This window comes from Sitodiplosis mosellana, unplaced genomic scaffold (assembly GCF_009176505.1).
Source record: "Sitodiplosis mosellana isolate CC-2019 unplaced genomic scaffold, AAFC_SMos_1.0 Smas_scaffold_38, whole genome shotgun sequence".
Taxonomy (NCBI): Eukaryota; Metazoa; Arthropoda; class Insecta; order Diptera; family Cecidomyiidae; genus Sitodiplosis; species Sitodiplosis mosellana.
This window is the reverse complement of record NW_022595280.1, coordinates 2,531,124-2,553,235: the sequence shown is the minus strand read 5'-3', so window position 1 is coordinate 2,553,235 and position 22,112 is coordinate 2,531,124. Positions and strand designations below refer to the sequence as shown.

The window sequence follows — 22,112 nt, the reverse complement described above, 5'->3', positions numbered from 1 at the left end:
ATTGGATTTTTTTGAAATTTATTTTAATTCTTTGGGAATTATTCACATGTTAATAGATGCTTAATGTCTATCCCAGAACCGTTCATTGATTATTATTATAGATCCAATCGTCTAACTTCGTGTTTTATTTTTTATTCTTCTACAATAAATTCGGTTGAAAACGTTTATTTAAAACATCACTCTAATGTACATTTTGGAAGGGTTTGCGTATGATCCGTTGCTGGTTGAATTGGTTGCACATAAACCTTCATAAGTGCCATGACGTTCTCTGCATCTTGAAGCGGGTGAACCACTTTCGTACACTTGATTTCCAACTATGTTCGTATAGCCGTAATTGCACACCAAATGACGATACTTATAGTCATCTTCAGCATAACGCATCATAGCACAGCCAACCACGGTATTTTTATCATTCACCATGACCGTGAAGTCACCGATGTACTTTCTAAAATCAATATTCGGTCAATTCAGACAAATTGCGGATTTATACTACGGAACTTGGCATTTTTCTTTGAAGGAATTGTTGTGTGAAAGGAAAGGTGTCGAATTTCGAACCATTGTGTCCGAATGGGAAAGTTGTAAAAGTCAATGATCTTGTCCTTACCCTTTTGAATGATGACGAAATGAATCAATGTAGCTCATATCGGCATTTCTATATTCCAAAAACCAATCCATAATCATTGTGGTCACAGCATGCATGGTTGGTTCATAGTATGTAGCTGAAACTCCACGACGCGCTATGTTTTGACCCGCATCACGATATTTACCTAATCGAATGGTAATCACTTAGTGAACTACAAATAGAACTTTTATTTTGTTTTGTTACTTGTAGCACGGCATTCATCTTTGGAGTAGACGCAGGAACGAACGTTCAATTCAGCTAAGTAAGCTAACTCGTCATTCCATTGCTATAATAAAAGTTTACTCATTTCAAGGTCGTTTCATTTCACTTTAATACTTACGAGGGCGCGCATTTTACTCGCTGTATTGAATTTCCGCACTTCACCCAGAGCAATTTTATTACGCATTCGATTATGCAATCGCACAATATATTCCTTTTGGAAGTCGTCGAATTCCACAAAAGCTCGATCGTCGGGACACGTTTCACCATAGTCCTGCAAGAGCATATGAATTTTTAGATATGGTGTTTGAATTGAAGATTTATTTGAACACAATTTTAACGTGATTTTTTGAGATATTCTGGGGCCTGTTGCACAGTACTGTTACAATTTTTGTAAATTGTAATTGTAATTGTAAATACAATTCGTCGTAAAATTGTATTTACAATTCTACAATTCGTTGTAAAATTGTTTTTCAATAATGAATGTGACAGTCAAAAAGAAAAAGCGATTGATATCAAAATTATATTCACAATTTATATGTTTTGTATTTATTTTTACTGAAAACTATTTTATTTCTAACCGCTCCTAAACTTCCATGTCATCGGCAAACTCAGATTAACACTATGATTGTTCTTGGGGCACCCAGGGCCCCCAGCGAACTTTAAAGTTGAATAAAAGTACTAAACAATGTGTATAAACCAACCGGAGTTAAGTCTCATTGTATAGATTGAACATTTCTCTACACGAATGAAAAAAAAAATATATGCATATGTGTGAGTATGTGTAAAATACAGCCTGCCGCAAAACATGTTACGCTGTTGTTCTTGGGGGACCACAGGGCCCCATGGCTATTTTATATTATAGCTGGACTATGATAAGAGATATCGACTTGGTGTCTATGACGAAGTTGTAGTACTCAAGCTGCTCTACAACTTCGCCGTAGACATCAAGTCGTTATCTCTTATCAGTTACGCGAAAAGCCGCGAAAACGTGAAAAACGCGAATTCATAGTTTCTCACTTTTCAAGGAACTGATAAGAGATAACGAGGTGGTGTCTATGGCAAAGTTGTAGCTCTGGTCGAGTACTACAACTTTACTACGACACCAAGTCGTTATCTCTTATCAGTTACGCGAAAAAATGATAAGAAAAAAATCGCGTTTTTCACGGTTTTCTGCGGTTTTTCGCGTATTCCGCAAAACTGATAAGAGATAGCGAAATAGTATCTATGGCAAAGTTGTAGTTCTGGTCAAGTACTACAACTTCACTACAGACACCAAGTCGTTATCTCTTATCAGTTACGCGAAAAAATGATAAGAAAAAATTCGCGTTTTTCACGGTTTTCGCGGCATTTCGCGTAACTGATAAGAGATAACGACTTGGGGTCTGTAGCGAAGTTGTAGCACTTAAGCTGCTTTACAATTTTGGTATAGACACCATCTCGTTATCTCTTATCAGTTTCGCGGAATATGCGAGAAACCGCAGAAAACCGTGAAAAACGCGAATGTTTTCTTATCATTTTTTCGCGTAACTGATACGAGATAACGACTTGGGGTCTGTGGCAAATCATAGTACTCGACCAGAGCTACAACTTTGCCATAGACAACATCTCGTTATCTCTTATCAGTTCCGTGAAAAATGATAAGAAAAAACGCGTTTTTTTTCGCGGTTTTCAGCGGTTTCTCGCGTATTCTGCGAAACTGATAAGAGATAACAAGATGGTTTTCGGCAAAGTTGTAGAGCAGCTTGAGTACTACAACTTCGCCATAGACATCAAGTCGTTATCTCTTATCAGTTACGCGGAAACCGCGAAAACCGCGAATTTTTCCTTATCATTTTTTCGCATAACTGATAAGAGATAACGCCCTGGAGTCCCCCAAGAACAGTAATATGTTGCAAATACGAAGAACAGTCATAGTGTTAAGGATTTACAACTAACGATTTGTCACAAACACAAATAAAACGAATTACATACGTAATCCAAACTTTTCCGCTCCGCAGCAATTGAGTCTACCTCCCGCCTAATGTTAAACCCAAAATTTCAATGAAAAATTTTTTCATAGCACTTTTAACCTTAAAAAATAACTATTTCGACCATTTTCCATATAAAAGTGTCATTTTCGAACAGAATTTCAAAAATTTCAAGAAATAATCAATTTTGTACCAAATTTATGCATAATGCTTTTTTCGAGTACTTTCCATACAAAAGTATCATTTTACAAGGTTTTTCAGGTCCTCAGTCGGAGGCTTATGGTACGAAATTGGTAAATCAGAATGGGCTCAAAATCAATCCGAAGCTTTGTCTTGACATGCCAAAACTTCTGGTTTTTACAGATCTCAATTATCTTGTCAACTTTTTGAGATATCCGGCGGACAAAAAACGCGAACGCGGACGACGCCATACGCACATCGCAATTTCGTACATTTTTCATAGTAAACAAAGTATTTTTGGAAGCAGATAGGTCTTGATCGATAGGATTTGATCCCTCCACATTTCCTAGTGTACAGATATGTGCTTTGGAAGTTTCGCGCGACGTTATAGTGGTCCGAAAGAGGAGCTAATAAAACCAATACTTTTCCTTAACAAACAAAGTTCAATCAATCGAACCATTTAATTTTTCCAAATATTTTCCATTCATTGAGATTGACAATTTCAATAGATGAGTTTCAGTCTAAAAGACTTTTCAGCATTATAATTCATATTTGGAAAAATTAAATGGTTCGATTGATTTCTGTGTTTTATTTGTGTCAAATCGTTAGTTGTAAATCCACAATCTGAGTTTGTTGATGATATGGAAGTTTAGAAGCAGTTAGAAATAAAATATTTTTTAGTAAAAATAAATACAAAACATATAAATTGTGAATATAATTTTGATATCTTGATTGATGATATGATTTCTTTTTGACTGTCACATTCATTATTGAAAAACAATTTTACAACGAATTGTATTTACAATTACAATTACATTTTACAAAAATTGTAACAGTACTGTGCAACAGGCCCCTGTTTTTTTTTGTGGGAATTGTTGTTGACCGCACAATTTTCCCATTTTGCCATTGGTACTTCACTTTCAATATTGTTAATTTGACACTGCGTAGTATCACTCAGAATCACAGAGAACCGATAAATACATTTAACCCTCTAATGCATACAACCGCCTCTAGACGGGCAACATTTGAATGCCTGTAGAACGTAAACCGTACATCGGATCACATTGCTTCAAAGGGAATTTTTATTCGTCAATGCTTTCTCTTCATTTTTGTCGTTGGCAATATTTGTCTATGTAGTGTGATTGTAAAGTTATTAACAAAAATTTGTGCAAAAACAAAAATTTGACAAAATAAATTATTTGGTTTCCAAAATAGACACATTTTTGACACTTTTATACAATGGATTTGATTGTTCTCTTTTATGTCAATCGCATTTCCTGACTAAACCATTAGGAATTCAGGATTATGAATATTTTTTTAATTATCTATGGCCAAAAATCAACCAAGTAGCAGTAATCCCAGCCCTGGGAAAAATTAATGCATTAGAGGGTTAAGCACGAGTACCAATGTGGGTTTAGGAAAATAGAATTTCTGCATATTTTTGTTCTGCGTTTTTGGGTTTCTGTATTTATTTTTTCTGCATTCCGTTCGGATACCACAGTATTTATATCACAATAATTTTGATAATTTAGAGTTTATTCCGAAAAACCACAAAAAACATACACCATAATTTCGACATGCAACATGATCTTCGCACAGAGAACAATATTCGGTGGCTTCAACAATTTGATAGCTTAGAATCAAAAATATTGTAAGTTTAACCAAACCGATTTGTCGAATATTTCGACAAACATCACCAGTCGGATGCATTTTTGTAGATTTTTTTTTTGTATTTATAAACCAAACACAGTGAATTAAATTTAAATTTGTTATTAAAAACTGAATCTCCGATTCAGAATTGGGTATTTTCACAGCGAAACCACACTGGAACAAATCGGTTGTACGTTATACTCCGAAAAACACAACTTCTTTTTAAAATGTTCGCAGCAAGTGGTGTCTTTTATATCCATTTGATATTGGTTCCGGTCGGGCACATTAGTAATGAATTGTAATTGTTATGATGCAGATTTTCACATTTCTAGCTCAATCAATGCTTGTACAGTGACTCGTGTTTATGTTAGATGTCGCAGCATCTTGTGCTAATTGTACCTAAATTGTCCATAAATCATTATCATCAGAGCAAATACCAAACAAGTATTTTCGATATTTTAGCAGCATGAGACAATGACTCATCGATAAGTGATAACCAAAAAATCAGATGAACATGATTGTTTGAAGCGAATATACTTATTTCCTGTATCACGTTGACATCTGAATTAAAAGTCAATCAAACATGACCAAAATGTTTAGAATTCAAACATCATCACTTACGGCTTGGATAGAGTACGACTTCGTTATAAAATTAAATAGTTTCAAATAGTTTATTGTAATTGTTTAATTTTTACTTTATATTTGAGCAATTCAAAAGATACAAATTTGTTGTGATAATAAAAATAAAATTCATAAAATGTCTTAATCTAATATAAATTAACCCGTATATATCCATACTTGAAAACGAAATAAAAAATCGATACAAAAATTGCGAAATGCTTATCTAAAGAACAATGTTAATAAACGTCTATCATCCACATTATTTGAGTTGCGGCAAAGTCCTTCGTAAGTCGAATGACGTTCTTTGCATCTTGATGCGGCTGAACCTCTTTCATATACGGGTTTGCGATTGGTTGCATATCCATAGTTACAAACCAAATGATCGAATTTTAAGCCATCCTCTTGGCTTCGAATCATTGCACATCCCACAGCTGAATTCCTGTCGTTCATCATCACTGCAAAGTTTTCGATGTCCTTACTAGAATATAATTCAAAATAAATGATATGAAAAAAAAATCAGAAAAACCTCCAAAGTTTGAATGTATTACTTGATTGTTTCGAAGCCTTGTGGACGATTATTCGATGAATAAATGTTGCTCATATCGCCATCCCGGTATTCCAAAAACCAGTCCATAATCATTGAACTCATAGTGTATGTGGGTGGTTCGTTGATTTTATCTGAACATCCACGGCGAGCTATGTTTTGATTGCGATATTTATCTGAACAGAAAAAAATGAGAACCCGACGATGAGTAATTGAAGAAGAAATTAAAAAAAAAAACGATTGTTCACCTTTTTTACATTCCTCTCGTCCATCTGCACATGCACGTGCTTTTGTTTCAGCTAAACGAGCCAACTCATCACTCCAACGGAGTGCAGGCATTCTAGACGCAGAATCAAATCTCCGTATTTCGCCCAATGCAATTTTGTTGCGCAATCGATTGTGCAGTCTCACAATGTGATCTTTTTGATTTGTGCTCATTTCTAAAAGGTTAAGATCACCATAGCTTTCGTCCGAGGTGAAATCCTACATCCGAAAATTCGGTTTGAAATATGGTTATTTTAAAATGAAAATTCAGCAGCAAAAACATACCCCATAAAAGTCACGTGAACGTTCGTCATAATCGCGGGCTGCAACTAATTGGTAGCTTAAAATAACAAGTATAGTTAATTTAATTGCTCCCAAATTCCAAATGTTTTGGCACACGGCATTAAAGTCGTTTAAGTAATTTATCGACATTTTTGACACTTTTCACTGTTTCAATTGATTTTTGGAAATTTTCAATGCTAAAGAAATTTTTTTAAACTTTTCTGTTCCAAAATTCAACAATTTAAAATATTAAATCTGCAAACAGTTGTAAATCACAGCTTCTTTGCACCTAACTGTTGTCGTTCGAGTGATTGATGGTAGTTTGCTGAATTGTTGCGACTTATATACAAACAATCCGAACGTTTTTTTTGCCAGTGTCCCCGATAAGTGCTCTATCATCATTTGTTTGCAAAATAGTAAAATGTGAACGCAACCGTTCTGGATACAGAATCTTGCTCTCTAGCGCACAAATTTCTACCCCAACGCGGATTCCATTGTGAAATCTTAACCAAGTGAATAAGCAACGAGTCTCAATTGGTTTTCGTTGAACTGGATCATGATGACATTTCCAAAATAGAGTCGAAATTCAGAGTGAGACACGGAAAAAGCCTTTTTTTGGTATGACAAGTAGCACGTAGAAGCTCGATTGCAAATGTAATAATGACTCATCAAAAATAGTTACTGAAACGTTCATGGGTGAACAGACTCTAACTGAGGTAAATCATATCAAATATATAATTTGCTAAGTGCGTTTGAGATTAGCATAAAAAAAATTGAAGTCAACCAAATATGACGACAATGCTTGGAATTCAAACCATCTCAAACTGTGAAAAATGTCGACATCTAAAACTCTTATGTCGTAAATAAAGTCAAAGTATTTCGAGTATTTCGTAAAAGATTGTTTTTTATTTATTTTATTCAAATTCAAATGTTAACATTTTCGTGATTCTAAAGAGACAATCTTAATTAAACCAAATATTCTCGTTTGAGCTAAAATCCATTTTTTTTAAATTCGCATTAAAAGTCCAAACTAATTTCTAAACAAGCAGAATTCTGTTGAAAAGAACATTGCTCAAAATCATCTTTCATCCGAATTATTTGGAGTTCGGCAAAGGCCGTCGTAAGTCGAATGACGTTCTCTGCATTTTGAAGCGGGTGCACCTCTTTCATATACGGGTCTACGATGTGATGCATAACCATAATTACAGACCAAATGTTCAAAATTAAAGCCGTCCTCTTGGCTACGAGTCATTGCACGGCCCACAACCGAGTTCCTGTCATTCATCATCACTGTGAAGTTATCGATATCCAACCTAGAATCAAATTCAAAACAAAAGATGTAAACTCAGAATATTCTTCGAAGTTTCGTTATGTCACCTTTGCATTTCGGTCCCTTGATGGCGATTGGATGATGAATATATATATGTTGCTCATGTCGGTATCTCTGTATTCCAAAAACCAATCCATAATCATTGAAGTTACATGGGTGATTCATTGATTTTCTCTGGGACACCGTGGCGAGCTTTGTTTTGGTTACGATGTTTGTCTATGAAAATGAGAAGGAAAATTGTTTTTACACACTCAAATAATCCATAGAATTAAGGAAACGTTTTTTGTTTACCTGTGAAACATTCCTCTTGTGCACCTGCACATGCACGTACTTTTGTTTCAGCTGAACAAGCCAATTCATTACTCAGCGCTATTCAAATAGAAAATGAATATTTTAAGCTAAAAATGTTATTCAAATTTTCAATCGAATACCTACAAGAACCGGCATTCGGTTAGCTGAATCGAATTTTCCAATTTCACTCAATGCAATTTTGCTGCGCAATTGATTATGCAACCTTAATATGTGTTCCTTTCTACGATTGGTCATCTCCAAAATAGTTCGATCTCCATAGTCTTCATCGGAAAAATCCTGCGTCCAAAAAATGATTTGAAAATTCAAGCAAACAATACAGAATAGATATTCTTCTATTGTAAGATAGTTCGGTATCAATATTCAGTAGCAAAGACATACCCCATAAAAATCACGTGAATGTTCATCATAATCACGGGTCGCAACTAGTTGACAGCTCAAAATAACAACTATCACTAGTTTAATCGATTCAAATTTCCGAATACATGAGCACATGGCATTGAATTCGTTTGGTTTTTTTATCATTTTTTACGACTTTTTTTTAATTTTTAACGCTGGAAACTTCTTTTCTATGAATTTGTGACCTAAAATATGTACAAGTTAGGTTAATTTCTTTTTAAATCACAGCAATTAAAAAGTTAAATGTGAAAACAGTAGTAAATCTGTCTTTCTTTGCACTTTACTATTGTTGGTCGACTTATGTTATGTACATGTGGCAACCGACTTTTTGCTAGATAATCAGCGACGATTTTTAATCACATGACACTGCAGTGTCTCAGACTCAGACAATCGCTTCATCATGATATGTTTTTCAGTATTTTGAAATGGCAACGCCCATATAGTCAAAAAGAAAGATGTCGTCCTGTAGCACATACATTTTTATTGCAGTCCATTGCAGCAATTTTCACTATGAAATCAATCTGTAAACAAATCGAATGACATTTCCAAAATAATTACATCGAATGTCGAACGCAAATGTAAACCTATAATTTTGTTATGATAATGACTAACCAAGAACTGTTGCCAGACATATCCAAATTGGTTGAACATGATACATGAATTCTCAAACAGAATTTAATAAATGCAAAATGCAAATAATCTGAAACGTATAATTTGAGTAAGTTCCTTTGAGATGAGCATAAAAAAAATGAAGTCAACCAGACATGACGAATATGCGAAGAATATTCCTACCTTTACAATCATTCTCATCACGTAGACGGTGGCACTCACCCACGAATATTCTGGGCTCTATGCTTTTTATCTCTTACGAGAGATATGTTGTTTTCATATCAGTAGTGTAATACTCGTGTTTATCGTAAGTCAATTTAAAACATTTGCAAAAGTCACGTCATTGCGTCAAGTTGTCTGTCCCGAAAGACTTTGAAATAAAACAAATCAACACTACGGAGATGTGATGATAATTTCGAACATTTAATTGTGTAATTGATTAAAGTTTTCAAGTTTTGTGAAGATTTTCATTAGTCAAGTTTATCTTCAATAATAAGATTACATCAAAAATGCGAATCACAAATAAATAAGTTATAACAAATTAACGAATTTCAAATGAGTATTTCATAGATTTGGACCTTTTTTTTGGTACAAATTGGATCAAGGAACTGGAATAACAACTTGTTTTGCTGAGCAAAGACCTTCGTAAATCGAGTGGCGTTCTTTGCATTTTGAACCGGTCGCACCCTTTTCGTACACCGGTCGCTCGTAAATGTTTGTAAAACCATAATTGCACACCAAGTAACGATACTTGAAGACACCTTCTTGGTGACGTATCATTGCGCATCCAATCGCATTGTTTTTATCATTCACCATGACTGTGAAGTGACCGATGTTCTTCCTGGAATTGAGAGAAACAAAATTGCAAAACGAAAATTCATTTTAAAAAAATTTGTTGATTCAACCAAATTGATTGAAAAGATTCAAATTTTAAATTTATATTGAAAAATCATTTCAAAAAGTAAAACTAAAATCATTAAAAGTTTACCCCAACGGATGATTGTGATATGACTTGATATAGCTCATGTCAGCATCTTTGTATTCGATAAACCAGTCATTGATCATCTTTTTGATGGCTGTATTAGTATTTTCATATCCCTTTGTATTTCCGCGCCGTGCAATATTTTGACCAGCCCAACGATATTTATCTAATGAAAAAGTATGAACATTATTTTCATCGTCAATTTTCAACTGTCCAATTGGTTTTCTCAAGCAGAGAAGATCTCAAGATTGTGAGAAAAAACGTCTCATGTAAAAAGAATAGTTATTCTAATTACCTGTTGCTCTGCACTCATCATGACCATAATTACAGGATCGTACATTTAATTCAGCCAAATAAGCTAGTTCATCACTCCATTGCTGCAAAAATTTTAACAATTTATTTTTAGAAATATAACATAAGTCAAGTTCGATGATTTAGTTTATTCGCCTTACAAAGGACGGCATTTTTGCGGCCGAACTATATTTTGGAATTTGTCCCAAAGCAATTTTGTTTCTCATTCGATTGTGGAGTTTTACGATGTATTCCTTCTGTGAGGTGTTCATTTCTAACAATTGTCGATCGGCTGAACAATCCTTCCCGAAATTCTACACGGAAATAAAAATTTAATTCGCATTTTCAACTTGAAAAATTTCAAAATAAAACACAAGAATATGAATTGGGTTCACATGATTTCAACACAATTTTTTTTTTAAATTCTAGTTCTATTCTAGTTTCATAAGAAAACAACGTACACCATCATTATTGCAGGCAACGTGATGTTTACAATAGGAACAATAATTCTTTGCTTCAACGATGTGATAGCTTAACAACACAAAAATGGCCAATTTAACAAAGCCAAAACGTTGAATGCTTCGGCCTACGGCGGCACTGAATTCACTCAAATAAAAATGCATTTTTGCAAAAAATATTGCCTATAGACAAAAGAACACGAATCTCGTCTAAAATTGCAACAATTGAACACAATACTTGAACATTAACAACAGCAGAAGACGCGCAAGAGACTCTGCTTTTTGTTACGAACGTTTGAATGAATGATAGTGTTGTGCTGACCGTTGGCGTCTTTTATATACCGATCGGTTTGACTGCCCCGAAAAGCATGTCGCGATGATCTTTTCCTTGTTGTTTATACACACACACACACATACACACGTCTAATTAAAATCGTGAGTCGCATTTGTTCGATGTTGTATCCAGCTTTGTACACAATTGGTCAGCAATCATTTATAATTGTTACGATGCAGATTATTATGTTTCTAGCTCCATCGATATTTCGCTTGCATTAATGGATCAAGTGTGTGGATTTTTAGATCGTTATCGGTGCGTTGTCTGCGTGCTTATTTCATGCTAATCACAATTTTCAATCGATAAACAAACAACGTCCATTGTTCCGTCGCACACAATTCGCGCTTTAGACAGATCACTTTAGCACTTGTTGTGATTAAATCAGCGAGTTAACATTATTTCTTTCTGGCAAATTATTAATTGCTTTTCTCTTTGTTTATATTGAGAAAGAAAAACAGAGCAATCGTTTCGATATAACAAACTGGTTCATAATGGCTTCCCCCCCAAAAAAAACGTATAATAGAAATGCCAAATATCAATCGGAAGTAGAATTTCTGGCTCAATACTCAATGTGTTCATGGATGATATCTCATAAATCGCACCTGAAACAATGACTCGTCGAAAACCACAGCATACAGCACGAGAATGAGGCACAAGCAGCAAGCCCATACATCAACGGGCATGTTATTCGTTTGTTAACAAGTAATAATTTGCAAGTTTATTCTGAGATGAGCAGGTACAAAGTAGATGAGACAACGGAAACAGAATATTTCAATGAAATAATATGCACAATGTGAGCGAACAAGATGAAATCAATCAATTGTATAGCAAATCATCGGTATTTAAATGGCATTAAACGTGCATATGTATTGCCGTGTTTATTGACTTAAAGCCGTGCAATAAAACAAGACCGCAATGTGGACACAAGCATCACCGTGTGTGACGAAATGATTCAAAGAGCTGCTTATTCAAACAGCTGAGTGAAGTGCAAAAACCACATTCTCTCAGTTGGCGAAAAAAAGCGCGGCAATGGAAGATTGAAAGAGAACAAACTGTAAATTGCACAATACAGAAGCATCGTTCTAATCGCATGGGTGAGGTGAGAAGTCAATGCGATCGGCATTCTGCGGTTTCGTGTATATATACAGACATTGGGATTGTTTTCATTTCAGTTATTTTATTGTCTCACTTCAGATGAGAACATGCATTTATCGGTGTATTTGGTTGGATTATTTGCGGTGGGTGCTTTTGCATCGGTAGACATACCGTCTCACAGATTTGAATTTCAACAAATACTCGCTGGAATTCCACAGCAATTTTTGAAACGCATTTTCGGTAATTTGAAGGTTATATCGTAAGTAATGAATATGATATTCAGAATATCGAGAGATTTTTCGTTTCGATAAAATGAACCGTATTTCTTAATGTAAAATATATTGTGCACGATATTTTTTGCTCCATTCTTTGTGTTTGTGTGTGTTTTTTTCGTCAATTTTAAATTCGTTTTTATTTCTATTCAAAGTTTTGATGTCGAAAAGCAAGAGGTGATCGAACTCTCAGCGCAAGGAAATTATGTGTCATACATTAATGCTATGGACAAAAATCATCCATCCACACCGCCTCCGCGGATCAATGAAGACGATACACCACAGAATGATGCACCCGAAACAAATACGCAACATGTGCTTGATGTGCGCTTTGACGTGCCGGACGATGATCAGAATATTGACCAGAACAACAAATAAACATGCTTTTTGTCGTTGTTCCAGCTTCAATTTTGACGTTGATAGACATGACGAAGTGTACATTTATTCACTACTAATCGCTTTACGATGTAATTGATTTTCGTTTTAATTGTGGTCACGATTCTATGTTCGCAGCCAGTACAAGTAAATAAAATTACATATTAACATTACCATCAATCATGCTAGTACGTTTCTTTTTATTTCTACTTCTCTCGGTCTCTCGGTGATGTCGACAAGCGATGCGCTGTTAATAAATCAAATCTTCGACGAGATGATCGCAAACATTAGAACAATTACTACTGGAGATTATGTCGTTGATTAATTTTATTGAACTTGAACTTGAACATCGAACAAAGTTCGTGCAAAAAAATGTGTATGAATATTTATGCTGTCTGGAAATTAACCCAATCGAATGATGGCTGTACAAAATAAACTACACATTCATTTCTCTGTGGCCCATGATAGTCAATCTGTTTGATCTTACTCGGAATGTTAAATTTTTGTCAGAAGTGTGTGTGTGTGAGAGAGAGAGAGAGTCTCTCTGAACATTAGTGTCAATCCTTTAATGCTTGAGACAAGATAAAAGCTACTATAAATATCGTGTCACGTTTCAGTAGGAGAACAACATTCAATTCAGACAACATATGGAACGATTTTTGTTTATATTTTTGTTGATATTCGGAACATATGTTGTTGTTTGCCATCCATACGACTCAAAGTCGGTTTTTGAGTTTTGTTTTCAACAAGTGGTTTTCAAAAGGAAGCAAACGCCGAAAATAATATGGAAGTAAACAAAATGCGACGGAACTTTATGACTATAAAATCGCATTAATTTTTTCTGTTCAAATCAGTTATTCAATGGAATATTTCATTAAAATTAATACTTCATCCACATCAACATCTGAAATTTGCTCATTTTTTCCGTTTTTTATTGAATCCAAAATTTCATGCATTAATCATAAGTTATGATTCATACCGATATAATTTCTTGTGCGAAAAAAAAAATTCATACCAAAAACATCAAGGAAAATTACTTGACGCAATTATATTAAAATTTAATAATTTCTCAACAACTTCCACCAATTTCAAATGTTATGTTCAACAAACGTTGTTCCAACAAGATTCATTTACTGTATGAAATGAATCGAGTTACCAACGAATTTCGAAAAAAAAACTCCGATTTAAATATTGCGGTACACTAGCGCCACGGGCAGTCATGTTCGAAAATGGGATAAAGTCAGCTGTCACTTGACGTTTCTGGATATTTCCAATGGAATGACGTGCTGCTTTCAATACATTAACAACAAAACAGAGCAATTTCATCACTTTCAGCCAGCAGCAGATCAAATTAAAATTATTTAAATAAAAATCAATCGAAGGTGAACAAAGAAACTTATAAAAAAAGATGGTCTACATAAGCAGTGGTAAGTGGAACTAATGAATATTTATTGTGAATTATGAAATTATTTCCAACAAAGAAATTGTATCGTGTAGTGATCAAAGCACCTACGTACAGATAAAAATAGAAAAAAACATGACTTCCTTTTGTATAGACCACGTAATAATAATCGAGGCGCTGATTAATGTTATTTATTTCATTATTTGAACAGATGGAAAAGTGTATAATAACCAACCATGGTCGTTGTCACGAGTATTTTCGATATTTTTGGGTATCTTCACAGCCATTTCATTATTGTAAGTGTTGAATTCAAGGTAAAAATTATTCAAATGTTGAATTTAAGTCGTTTAATTGCCGTTTTCCAGCCTACAGTCGCTTATAGACCCGTTTACAAACTCAAACGGATCCACTTCATCCACGGGCAGAAGAAGTTTCTGGGGCGGTAGCGGAGGTGGCGGAAGCGGTGGTGGAGGTGGCGGTGGCCATGATGGCAGAGGGTAGGATATACTTTCTCTATTAAATATTTACTTTATTCAATAAAATTTCTGTGAGGAAAACTTTTCTCCTCTTGGAGAGAAAGATGTATGAATTAACGCAAAATATCTAACAATTACCCATATTGTAGACCACCAAGAGGACCACGACGACCGATGGGCCGTATTATGCATTTGTCGGATATAACAGTTCCAGGAGGATGTCCTGGTGGCAGTTGTGGACGCTAAAACATTCCTGCTCACTAAATCAAATCCATGATGATGCATATTAAGCAATTCTAAACTTCTGTGTGCGCATATTTTTCAACAGGAATCTAACAATATTTTCTATAATCTATCTATTCCCGCGTTTTGTAACACGATCTAAATCTAAGTAAAAAGAAGCAAAAATCGATAGTTAAATTTTTTTTCCTTTTGTCAAATAGCCATTTGTATGGGACTATTCTAGTTTGTGTATGTTTATGGAATATGTTAATGAAAGAATGGATGTATCGTTTTATTGCACGTGAAATAAAAGCAAATTAAGAGATTAAAGTTGCTTGTATTCATTTACATTTGATAATATTTGCTTTAATGATTCACGAAATTATTCACTCGGAAAATAAACAAAAATAAACAAATCCATTTGAAAATAATCAGTTTTTATGGAGAAAATAAAATAGTAAAGTGATAAAATTGCTCGAAAAAAACACATGCATTATTTTTGGTATGAATATGAATGCAATTTTTTGCGCAATTAACTAATACAAATTTTGTTAAAATACACAAAAACTTCATTAAATTTAATGACTAGTCGCTCACCACAGATGCGGTCACTCTGCATTACTCTTCAAACGATGTCAAAAAAATACACGCATATCACTAGTTCTTAATGTAAATTCCACATTTTCGGGAAATAAATTTGAAATTCACAAGCATCAAATCACTTTTTGACGGGAATAATGCGGGGCTGGCATTGATTTTCAATCGTTATGTTGATAAAAGAATCGAATGATTGGTTTCTCATTTCAAACAATAACACCAACAAACTCACTCGTTCGATGGCATCGAATGGAATTTACGATATAATCCATAAAAAAATGGGATCCATCAATTTTACTCTCTTAAAAAAGCCCACCAAAATGTGAGTATGGAAAATGAATCCATTGCACAACAAATTCGTTACAATAACGGAATTTATTCTGCAATTATATTAATCCAATATTATTTCAGCACGGGCTTATACATATTCGCACGTTGTGTGTGTTTATGTGTATGCGAGGGCTCTCTGCTGGATAAATGTAAATGATATAAATTTAAGCAGAGGAACAATATAATTTGTGTATACAAAAAGCAGTAGCTGGTATGTGAAAAGAACAGTGTATTGTGCATGGAAAAACGGGGTCAGATTTATGCATATGCTGTAAATTGTAATCCGTTATTAGTGCGCATGGGGCAGCGTTGGCAGCATTTTACTACATAAAAATTGACACATAGCTTGGCACAATGAAGCATTTAACGATCATTGCGTCTGCATGACATGACGGCAGCATAGATTCATTCGTCAAATGCCCAAATTGAAATTACGATGAATTTTAATCAAGGAACAATCAGTCTTTACAGTGCATCAACCTCTTTGTTGGCACGTCACCGCAGCGAAAAATCCTTTGATTTGGTGCATTCAATCAGAGTTTCACCGCGTGAATGCGAACATTCAATCAGCCGTCAATGTTCCGGTGCGCACACAACGAATGGCTATTAACAATCCATTTTATGCGACCGAAAGCGGAAATCAGACGATAAAACGTTTCAGTATTTAACCGCGAATGCACTTTTAAAATATCCATAATTCTTTCCGAATGTACGGCGTTATAATGAACGGCAACAACATTTTATTGAATATATTTTATTTGCAGCTAGATGAAAACCGTTTCGGACCATTGTTGTTCGGTGTTGTGAAATGCGAAAAACACGAAAGAGAGAGAGAGAGAGAGAGAGAGATAGAGGAAAAGAAAGAGAGACAGAGAGCGGATTGGCCAAGTACACGATGTCCGAAAGAAGAGAGTGGAAGATTGCGAACAAGCATTAATTATTACGATTATTATTGCTGTTGTAGAACATTATTTTTGCATTTAAACGTTTGTGAGCGCGAATTCAGAGCAACCATCAAACAATCGTTCGTTCGTTCGTTCGTTCGCTTGCTTCCATGCTCAATTTAGTCATTTCTATCGTTGTTGTTGCCATTATTCCTGCTATTGTTGTGCAGCAGCGGCGGTGGTGATGGTGATTTTGCTGTTGTAACCGAAATTGGTTTATTATCTGATCGTAATACTGTTTTGATTGCGGTTTTAATTAATCTGGTAAAAACATCATTTTCAACCCGAAAGCTACACCGAACACAATACACTTTCTCACTCTCTCTCTCTCTCTCTCTCTCTCACTCTCCGCACAAAATTTATGAACCGAACGCACATTTTATAATAATTTCAGTTCTATGAAAATTGTTACAAAATACATGGCCCTTTTGTTATGAATTTGTTACGAAAATTGCACTGAATTGGCCGAAAGATTCAACGAATCGCAGTGAACGGCAACAGTTCTACATTCATCCGATATGAAAACCCCACGCTTCAAATTTACACTGTTTGAATGTAGCACACTGGTGCAGTGTGCACTGACCCATTAGCTGATATTCGAAAGCAATTTAACAAATTAAAAATTGATTTTAATTTTTATTTTATTCGTTGATAAATTTGCTGGCCCATGCAAGTTGAACTTTCCAATTTTCGTTTCAAGTCAATTTTACGCTTCAATACATATTCGACATTCATTCGCATTCGCTTATCATACTTGCATACTGCAAGAGATTTGATCGACATTTTAATCTATTCGATTTTATCGGAATAATTTCACATTCAGATTCTCCAAATGGAATTTCAGCTAGCAAATGAATTTTGCAAAGGAGCACAAAAAGAATCGTGCATATTTTGAAGAAAAATACTCACATTATATAATTGAAAGGAAAAAACTGAAAAAAATGCAATAAAATAACGTAAAAAATGCACTTTTGTTCAATCGATCGACTTAATAATTCATATTTCATTTAAGCGTTTCAATGAAGGAAGGTGAGGATTTTTTCGGTTCTGAAAAGTTCATTTAAACATTTATTTTCAAGGAGTGGTTCTCGGAAATGCTGAAATATTCCGATTCGCAGTAAAGTTTCACCCGGCGGTTGTTGCGATGATGAGAAGAGGAGAAAGTTCTTCATTGGCACAAGACACTTCCTCTGTGCCATATTCCAATGTTGTAGCGTCAATTTGGTTGTTATCTCTTCAGGTTGTCGCTTTTTTTCCACCGGCTTTTGTTCATCTAAATGAATACAAAATCGCTGGCAAAAATCGCTGGCAAAAATCGCTGCAAAATTGTAAAACAAACATATTTCGTGTTGATGCATGCACTTTGAAAGTCTTTACATTTCGCATGAAGGGAAACATTCGAGACAGAATACTCCGCTCTTATCATCTGGAGCGCCGTACACACATGCACAAACACATAACGATTGTGTCACCGTTGTCGTTGTTGTTGGCATCCTATCGTAAAAACACTGACAGTCAACAGAAGAACAAGTGAGACGGGGACACCGCTTTCGGTGAATGCAGAAAAGTTGTTGTGTATTTATGTCATCAGTTCCATCATGCAAACATGCCATTACTATCGTAACCGACGTACGTATTTCTGCTAAGGTGGCTGGCTGGCATGTCCTTATTGTTAAGCTGTACGTTAAATTTCACATCATTTAATATGAGCAAGACCACTGGAAAATGCCAACGAATGAGAGGATATTTACGTTGTTTTCAAACAGACAATGATACACATTTGGCAAGCGGAAATGAAACGATTATACCGAGAGCCGAGTCGAGGTCATGCTCAGCAGAATGAGTCGCTCAATTGAATGTTTTGAAGAAAAGAGATTTGGGTGTATTAGGCAGAGATTAAGTTTGAAGAAAATTGAAGTTTAACTGAATTCGAAATGAAGATGTTGATTTTTTAATTTTGGAGCATTTTTTTGCCATTCGTTGAATAAGCTACCACATTTGGAGCTACCCTGAATAAATTGACATCGTTTTCATTCTCAACGATTCAAATGCATATTTTTTTCGTACGAAATTGTTGCTATTTTTTGTTTGTCTGCTCTGTCAATTGACTGCCATTGCAGAAATGGCCCGTCCTTCAAGGCAAGCCACATGCTTCGATTTTCAAAATAGACGGGATACAACTGGAAATCTCAACATAATACTTTTAGACGCATCTCCATGTATATGTTCCCAGAGAGAGAGAGAGATTCATTTGAATATGAAGGAAATGAAATTGAATTTCATTGTACGATGAGTCCAATCACAAGTAGATTCATACTTATCGATGGGTAAAATTTCAGTGTGTGAAATCACTTTAGTGAGTTTGAAATCGATTTGCGCGGAACTATATACGAAATTGGACATAAAACGTCCAAATGGTGTGAATGAAATCTGTCGTATAATATCTCAATTTCATGTTCTTGTCGACATGTATTTTACATTTTCGCGGTTCATTGCTGAATGGCTGTTGTTGTTGTAAGTGTGTGTTTGCCTTGTTATCTCTCCCTCTCTCGATGCGGTGCGATGCAAATACAAGCTGACAACCTTTCTTCATGTATTGCACACATAAAACAATTGGAAAATGGAAAACGATGACGAACTGATAGTTTTTACATGACAATACATACAAAAGTGTCACATGTGTATGGAATTCGATTGGGAAATGGATAAGGGATAGCGACAATGCGAGTGGTATAGAGAAACAAAAATTGGGCCACCATATTTCAAATGAGAACAAAATAGCGAAATATAGGAAATAAATGCGGTGTACAACATTTCTCATTCTATTCGCTCGAAAGTGCCGGGAATGTGTGGCAGCAGATTTTCAGCAACAACAGCAACCCGTAAAAGTGTGATGGTAACATTTTCAGGGTGCATTTAAAAGAAAATACATCAACGGGCATGAAATCAGGCGAAATGTCTTTCATCCATATTCGATGACATGTTCAGTGGCACCGTCATATTGTAGCCCGAAACACCCCATCCATTCATCTGACGTAATAAATTGTTGTGTGCGAAATGTGTATGTTCTGTTCCGGTTGCTTGCGTTCTGCACATTTAACTGTGAAGATGATTTTATCTCTCTCACTCAAAATGTGCGCTCAAGTGTGTGCTGTGTATGTTTGTTGGTCGTGAACAAGCGAACAAACGAACGGAAGAGAGAGTGTGTGTATGTGCTGGAGATTGCAGTCTGTTTGGCGATGCTTAAAAATGTTTCATTTTGATTTGCATATTGTATTCGATTTAACCGCAACCTACAATTCTGATATGTGTAATGGTTGCAGCATGTTGTTTTTATTGGCACAAATTTCACAACACTTTTCTCCCATTTCCCCTTTCTCTCTCTCTCTCTCTCTCTCACTCATCCTCTTCCATCTTTTGCCTTCGCCGTTAAGCAAGACACGGTCGGACTGCACAAAAAGACATACAAACACACCGCATCCCCAAAAACCATATATAACTCTTTGCCGAAACAATAAATGTGAATTGCGGTTTCGGAAACAGCATTTATTCTGCAATTTAGATGTTTATTTTTCTTCGCTCTTAGGATCTGCGCTCGCCTTGTGTGCTCTCTTCTTCTTTTCATATTTTACAATCGTTTAGGAAATATATTTTATGGCTCTGCGAACAACAGTACATGAGCAGTGGGCACATGGATATTATTGGCAAAGCCATTTTAATTGAAATTCAAATTACTGCTTGCAAATGCAAAACACAGCTCTCACAACAACAACAGCAGCAGCAGCAGCAACAGTAAAAAAAAATGTGGATCGTTTTTATGGCCATTTTTGCGTGTGTTTGTTTTCGAAATTGTCAAAGTGTCATTAAAAGTGATACATCCCACTAATTTGGTTGTTATCCCAAACCAGATAAAAGATAGATGACTCCCAAATCCAACGGATCTTCACCTTGAAATCCAAACATTTTATTTGCCAAATTCTATTTTCACTCCTCGAAAATGTGCCATCATTTTTCATTACATCGCAGTTTTTTCTTCTTCTTCTTCTTCTTCTTCTGTTTCTTTTACAACGAAAAAACCGAAGACGAACGCAACATCTTCATGAATACGCATTCATTTCGGCGGCGACAATTGAGTCGATGTAAAGTTTTTATTGCCAGTGTGTAAACCACACGACGCATTTTATTGTGTTATCTTTATTTTCTGCTCGCGCGTAATTGACTGTGCCAGAGTTTTTAATGAAATGTGTTTTTATTTCGCAAAAACATTTTATGAATACGCGCGGGAGTGAGAGACAGAGAGCGTTCGAAGGCGAAGTAAGCACACGTAAAACGCTGCCACATGTTCTTGAGTATTAATGGCGCGAGTGTTTTTAAATGCTCGTAGTTTATAAGTGTTTCAATATTTTAAGCTTTATTTTTTCTTCTTCTTCATTTTTCCATGGTATATTGTTGCTGCGATCGACCGCAAGTGAGAGAGAGCGAGAGAGAAGGTGTTCTTCTGCCCCGAAAATTTTCCAACAAACATTCCAAAAGTAATTAATGTGATACGATTGAGTTACTTCGTAATATAATTAATTTGGAATATGGGTTTTATGACACGGTTTAAAGCAGACTCTCACATATTTTATGCCAAATGTGTGGGTATGTGTGTATTTTTCTGCAATCGTGACAATTAATCACGGCATTGTTTCACATTTCAACGAAATGCTTTACTTTTACTGCTGCAAAATGTTACAGTTTCCAGCGATATAGCAACATCACACACAATTGGAGCAAACGAAGTCTTTTCGCTCTCTGTTCGGTTGCGTCTCAAAAGACGTCAATTTTGCAAAGTTAAACTTAATAATATCTACAAAGTGGAACATTTTAAAGGAACAACAACGAATGCAAGCACATTCCACATCATATACCACGTAATAACACAGTAAACAAAAAAGAGCTCACCGAATTTATCATATAGAAACTTTGTGTTTACATAATTTTCAAAGTTAACAAGTGAGTAGACACAATCAAGAACATTTTATCTATGAAGAGAAACGCGGGAAAATGCAACGAAATTGTTCTTGTATGTGCAAAATAACAAAACTTGTCGTTATATGCAAAAAGATATTGGATTTTAAAGTGTTGTCTAAGTACTTTATAGTAAAAATTCCAAAACCATCAAAATACTGTCGTAAAAAGAGCATAAAAAGTGCAATGTGATTAACACCCGCAAGTTTCACTGTCATATTTAATGAAAAAACTACTTAAGCAAGAATTGCCTGATCCTTACCGCGGTACTCAAAGCGTGTGCTAAAGGTGGAATTTAGTTATTATGATTAAGAGTTGCACTTTG

General features: G+C 35.2%; 5 protein-coding genes across 5 annotated transcripts; 2 read left to right on the top strand and 3 right to left on the bottom strand.

The window, feature by feature from the left end:
- Position 1: 1 nt before the first annotated feature.
- On the bottom strand, positions 2 to 4,846 carry LOC129569501 (antigen 5 like allergen Cul n 1-like). The gene is made up of 5 exons (XM_055448354.1): positions 4,555 to 4,846; positions 963 to 1,115; positions 827 to 908; positions 605 to 767; positions 2 to 445 (listed from the first exon to the last, which is right to left on the bottom strand). Exons 1-5 carry the CDS (start codon positions 4,699 to 4,701, stop codon positions 169 to 171), a joined length of 822 nt encoding a protein of 273 aa, XP_055304329.1. The 5' UTR covers positions 4,702 to 4,846; the 3' UTR covers positions 2 to 168.
- A 476-nt stretch (positions 4,847 to 5,322) lies between these two features.
- Positions 5,323 to 6,648, bottom strand: LOC129569502 (antigen 5 like allergen Cul n 1-like). The gene is made up of 4 exons (XM_055448355.1): positions 6,356 to 6,648; positions 6,055 to 6,289; positions 5,811 to 5,982; positions 5,323 to 5,740 (listed from the first exon to the last, which is right to left on the bottom strand). Exons 1-4 carry the CDS (start codon positions 6,500 to 6,502, stop codon positions 5,482 to 5,484), a joined length of 813 nt encoding a protein of 270 aa, XP_055304330.1. The 5' UTR covers positions 6,503 to 6,648; the 3' UTR covers positions 5,323 to 5,481.
- A 2,729-nt stretch (positions 6,649 to 9,377) lies between these two features.
- Positions 9,378 to 11,249, bottom strand: LOC129569503 (antigen 5 like allergen Cul n 1-like). The gene is made up of 5 exons (XM_055448356.1): positions 10,734 to 11,249; positions 10,434 to 10,586; positions 10,277 to 10,358; positions 9,988 to 10,147; positions 9,378 to 9,840 (listed from the first exon to the last, which is right to left on the bottom strand). The coding sequence occupies exons 1-5, from the start codon at positions 10,893 to 10,895 to the stop codon at positions 9,600 to 9,602; spliced, it is 798 nt and encodes a 265-aa protein (XP_055304331.1). The 5' UTR covers positions 10,896 to 11,249; the 3' UTR covers positions 9,378 to 9,599.
- A 962-nt stretch (positions 11,250 to 12,211) lies between these two features.
- Positions 12,212 to 12,986, top strand: LOC129569504 (uncharacterized). The gene is made up of 2 exons (XM_055448357.1): positions 12,212 to 12,418; positions 12,587 to 12,986. Exons 1-2 carry the CDS (start codon positions 12,267 to 12,269, stop codon positions 12,807 to 12,809), a joined length of 375 nt encoding a protein of 124 aa, XP_055304332.1. The 5' UTR covers positions 12,212 to 12,266; the 3' UTR covers positions 12,810 to 12,986.
- Positions 12,987 to 14,075: 1,089 nt separating this feature from the next.
- LOC129569505 (glycine-rich selenoprotein-like) lies at positions 14,076 to 15,236 on the top strand. Its single transcript, XM_055448359.1, has 4 exons — positions 14,076 to 14,233; positions 14,420 to 14,504; positions 14,574 to 14,705; positions 14,834 to 15,236. The coding sequence occupies exons 1-4, from the start codon at positions 14,215 to 14,217 to the stop codon at positions 14,928 to 14,930; spliced, it is 333 nt and encodes a 110-aa protein (XP_055304334.1). The 5' UTR covers positions 14,076 to 14,214; the 3' UTR covers positions 14,931 to 15,236.
- The last annotated feature ends 6,876 nt before the right edge of the window (positions 15,237 to 22,112 follow it).